Source organism: Hyla sarda, unplaced genomic scaffold (assembly GCF_029499605.1).
Source record: "Hyla sarda isolate aHylSar1 unplaced genomic scaffold, aHylSar1.hap1 scaffold_1256, whole genome shotgun sequence".
Lineage (NCBI taxonomy): Eukaryota > Metazoa > Chordata > Amphibia > Anura > Hylidae > Hyla > Hyla sarda.
The window spans coordinates 5,896-10,469 of record NW_026607877.1 but is presented as its reverse complement, the minus strand read 5'-3'; the positions used below and the strand labels follow the sequence as shown (position 1 = coordinate 10,469).

At 58.0% G+C, this 4,574-nt stretch overlaps 1 protein-coding gene across 1 annotated transcript; it reads right to left on the bottom strand.

The window, feature by feature from the left end:
- Positions 1-243: 243 nt before the first annotated feature.
- Positions 244-3,287, bottom strand: LOC130304038 (E3 ubiquitin/ISG15 ligase TRIM25-like). Its single transcript, XM_056551886.1, has one exon. The coding sequence runs from the start codon at positions 2,804-2,806 to the stop codon at positions 1,166-1,168; it is 1,641 nt and encodes a 546-aa protein (XP_056407861.1). The 5' UTR covers positions 2,807-3,287; the 3' UTR covers positions 244-1,165.
- Positions 3,288-4,574: the final 1,287 nt, after the last annotated feature.

The following is a 4,574-nucleotide window of genomic DNA, read 5'->3' as shown; positions in this document are numbered from 1 at the left end:
CAGCCCCGCCTCCTTATATCCTCATTAGGGTTAGGCTGTCAGGTGTCTGGGAGTTGTAGTCTGTCAGCCCCGCCCTCATATCCTCATTAGGGTTAGGCTGTCAGGTATCTGGGAGTTGTAGTTCCTCAGCCCCGCCCTCTTATATCCTCATTAGGGTTAGGCTGTCAGGTGTCTGGGAGTTGTATTCCGTCAGCCCCGCCTCCTTATATCCTCATTAGGGTTAGGCTGTCAGGTGTCTGGGAGTTGTAGTCCCTCACCCCCACCCTCTTATATCCTCATTAGGGTTAGGCTGTCAGGTGTCTGGGAGTTGTAGTCCGTCAGCCCCGCCCTCTTATATCCTCATTAGGGTTAGGCTGTCAGATGGGTGTCTGGGAGTTGTAGTTCGTCAGCCCCGCCCTCTTATATCCTCATTAGGGTTAGGCTGTCAGATGGGTGTCTGGGAGTTGTAGTCCGTCAGCCCCGCCTCCTTATATCCTCATTAGGGTTAGGCTGTCAGGTGTCTGGGAGTTGTAGTCTGTCAGCCCCGCCCTCTTATATCCTCATTAGGGTTAGGCTGTCAGGTATCTGGGAGTTGTAGTTCCTCAGCCCCGCCCTCTTATATCCTCATTAGGGTTAGGCTGTCAGGTGTCTGGGAGTTGTATTCCGTCAGCCCCGCCTCCTTATATCCTCATTAGGGTTAGGCTGTCAGGTGTCTGGGAGTTGTAGTCCCTCACCCCCACCCTCTTATATCCTCATTAGGGTTAGGCTGTCAGGTGTCTGGGAGTTGTAGTCCGTCAGCCCCGCCCTCTTATATCCTCATTAGGGTTAGGCTGTCAGATGGGTGTCTGGGAGTTGTAGTCCGTCAGCCCCGCCTCCTTATATCCTCATTAGGGTTAGGCTCTCAGGTGTCTGGGAGTTGTAGTCCGTCAGCCCCGTCCTCTTATATCCTCATTGGGGTTAGGCTGTCAGGTGGATGTCTGGGAGTTGTAGTCTCTCAGCCCCACCCTCTTATATCCTCATTAGGGTTAGGCTGTCAGGTGTCTGGGAGTTGTAGTCCGTCAGCCCCGTCCTCTTATATCCTCATTGGAGTTAGGCTGTCAGGTGTCTGGGAGTTGTAGTCTCTCAGCCCCACCCTCTTATATCCTCATTAGGGTTAGGCTGTCAGGTGTCTGGGAGTTGTAGTCCCTCAGTCCTGGACGCGCACCCAGGCTTTGTAGACGCTGAAGGCCAGGTGCAGGGGCTGGGTGAAGGTGGTGGTGAAGGTGTGGAGGAGTCTGATGGGATCTCGGAGCTCGTAGAAGGTCAGCTGACCGGCCTCGTAGTCCAGGTAGATGCCCAGGTGGGGGCAGGACACATTGTGGGGTAACTGCAGCCACTTACTGTCATGTATCACCGTGTACTGGACGTTATCGTATCTCCGCAGACACCAGGACTTGTTGTTGTCTCCGATCCAGGACTGGCGCCCCCTGCGGTCTATACTGGGGTAACACATCCCCACAAACCACACTCCGCTCTCACTTGTCTCCACCTCCCAGAAATGTCGCCCTGAGCTGAAGCTCCTGGTGCTGAGGACCTGGTCGTACTGGAACCGCCCCGGCTTTTCGGGGTAATTCTGCTGGACATGTGACCAGGATGCCCCCCGGAGGTCGCTGGAGATGTGGATATCGTTCCCGGCCGTGTCCACATCCAGTAATATGTCTCCCGCTCCCTGAAGGTCGAGTCCTTTCCTTGCAGCAACCATGATGTCCTGTAGCCCTGTGTGTAGGGTGACGGCCATCAGCCCCTGGTCCAGGTGGTAGATCTGGTGGGTGTCGGCCGCTCCCTCCTCCAGGTCACAGAAGTCTTCTCTCTCCGACTCCTGCTCCTGGATGACCAGGAGAGGATCCACCTTGTTCCACAGTTCCTCCAGATAGCCGGCCCTCCTGAACAGCTCGTTCCTGTGGAGCTCCAGCTGCTGGACCAGTGTAGAGAGGGAGAGTGCCAGCTGCTCATCCTGCTGAGAGATGTGGCTAAGGACTGTGTTCTCCATGGCATCCAGCCGTCTCCTGATGTCCCTGAAGATTGCGCTCACCCTCCCGCTCACCTCGGATGCCCTCTCCTGCCCGTCTCTCCGCTGACCCTGCAGGGTTTGGATCTTCTTTGCGGTCTCTTCGCTCCTGGAGTTGAGTTTTTTCAGGTCATTTTTTAGTCTTTTCTTCTTTCTCTCGGAGACGACATTGAGGGTCTCCACACGGTGTCCGCGGTGATCTCCGAAGAGGATGCAGGACACACAGACGCAGGCGCGGTCAGCAGAGCAGTAATACTCCAGGATCTTCTTATGGACAGCACATTTGCGGTTGCGTAGGGCGGTGGTGGGCTCGATGAGCGGGTGTTCCGGGGACCTGCTGTGGACGCTCAGGTGGGTGTCACAGAGAGACGCTTCACACATGACGCACGACCTGACCGCTGGGACGGGGGAGTGGACGCAGTAAGTGCAGGTGATGCCCCCGCTGCCGTCATGGCTGCCCACCTGCTGGACCCCGCTGTCATGGCTGCCCACCTGCTGGCCTCTCCTCTCCTCTGCTCTGCACTGGTGCTGAGTGCGCACTCCTCTCTGCTTATCCAGCATGCAGTCAATACACACCCAGCAGAAGTTGTGCTCGCAGGTGTCGGTGTCGGCGCTGCTGTTCTGGCAGTTGGGGCAGGTGAGAGTCTCTGAGGGATCTGCAGAAGCCATGGCGGTGAGCAGAGTGTGACCGACTGAGATGGACTCCACCCGTGGACGCGCTTTTCTCGGGAACAGATAAGGTTGGGCACCTCCCTGAGAACTGATAAAATCTCCCTTCATACCAGGAGCCTGTGACACAAACTACCCAGGAGGGAAGGGGTTAATGATCACATGGACAGCAGGGTCACCTGGAGACGGCACAAATATTAGGATAATTTCCAAGATAAGAGAGGCGGAACCTGTACAAAGTGCAACCGCAACTATCCGTAGCACCGTCACCATTAACCTCTTCAGTGCTGAGCTATATGATCAGGGTGCTGGTGGGTGCAGTACTGCCAACTCCAGTGTTGACGGGCGCAGTGTTGGCTGGGGCAGTGCTGCCAAGTCCAGTGTTGACGGGCGCAGTGTTGGCTGGGGCAGTGCTGCCAAGTCCAGTGTTGGCGGGCGCAGTGTTGGCGGGGGCAGTGCTGCCAATTCCAGTGTTGGTGGGCGCAGTGTTGGCTGGGGCAGTGTTGGTGGGGGCAGTGCTACCAACACCAGTGTTGGCGGGTGCAGTGCTGGCGGTGGAAGTGCTGCCAAGTCCAGTGTTGGCGGGCGCAATGTTGGCGGGGACAGTGCTGCCATCCAGTGTTGGCAGGGGCAGTGGTGCCAAGTCCAGTGTTGGCGGGGGCAGTGGTGCCAAGTCCAGTGTTGGCGGGCGCAGTGGTGCCAAGTCCAGTGTTGGCGGGTGCAGTGCTGCCAAGTCCAGTGTTGGCGGGCGCAGTGCTGCCAAGTCCAGTGTTGGCGGGGGCAGTGCTGCCAAGTCCAGTGTTGGCGGGCACAGTGCTGCCAAGTCCAGTGTTGGCGGGCGCAGTGTTGGCGGGGGCAGTGTTGAATACCATGCAGTGTTGGTGGGGGGCCGTGTTGGCGGGGGCAGTGCTGCCAAGTCCAGTGTTGGCGGGCAGTGCTGGCGGGCGCAGTGTTGAATACCATGATGCCGGTCTCTAGGACACATCACACTGTATATTGGATGCAGTTTAATTCATATTTACGATAAATTACACATCTCCTAATGATAACCCTGTAATAACAGCTCCAGCCTATAGGGGGGGGGGGGGGGTCACTGTCCCCAATTATCTGCTTATAGGTTGAATAGGAAGAGGTCATGATGTATGATAACTGAGAAACTAAAGGGCATCCAGGCAAGAGGGTCACTAGCCATCTGGGCAGGGGGGGTCACTAGGGTCCTAACCATCTGGGCACGGGGGTCACTTGGGTCCTAACCATCTGGGCAGGGGGGGTCACTGGGGTCCTAACCATCTGGGCAGGGGGGGTCACTAGGGTCCTAACCATCTGGGCAGGGGGTCACTAGGGTCCTAACCATCTGGGCAGGGGGGTCACTAGGGTCCTAACCATCCAGGCGGGGGGGGGGGGTCACTAGGGTCCTAACCATCTGGGCAGGGGGGGTCACTAGGGTCCTAACCATCTGGGCAGGGGGGGGTCACTAGGGTCCTAACCATCCGGGCGGGGGGGGGGGGGTCACTTGGGTCCTAACCATCTGGGCAGGGGGGGGTCACTAGGGTCCTAACCATCTGGGCAGGGGGGGTCACTAGGGTCCTAACCATCTGGGCAGGGGGGGGTCACTAGGGTCCTAACCATCCGGGCAGGGGGGGGGGATCACTTGGCTCCTAACCATCTGGACAGGGGGAGTCACTGGGGTCCTAACCATCTGGGCAGGGGGTCACTAGGGTCCTAACCATCTGGACAGGGGGGTCACTAGGGTCCTAACCATCTGGGCAGGGGGGTCACTAGGGTCCTAACCATCTGGGCAGGGGGGTCACTGGGGTCCTAACCATCCGGGCAGGGGGGTCACTAGGGTCCTAACCATCCGGGCAGGGGGGTCACTAGG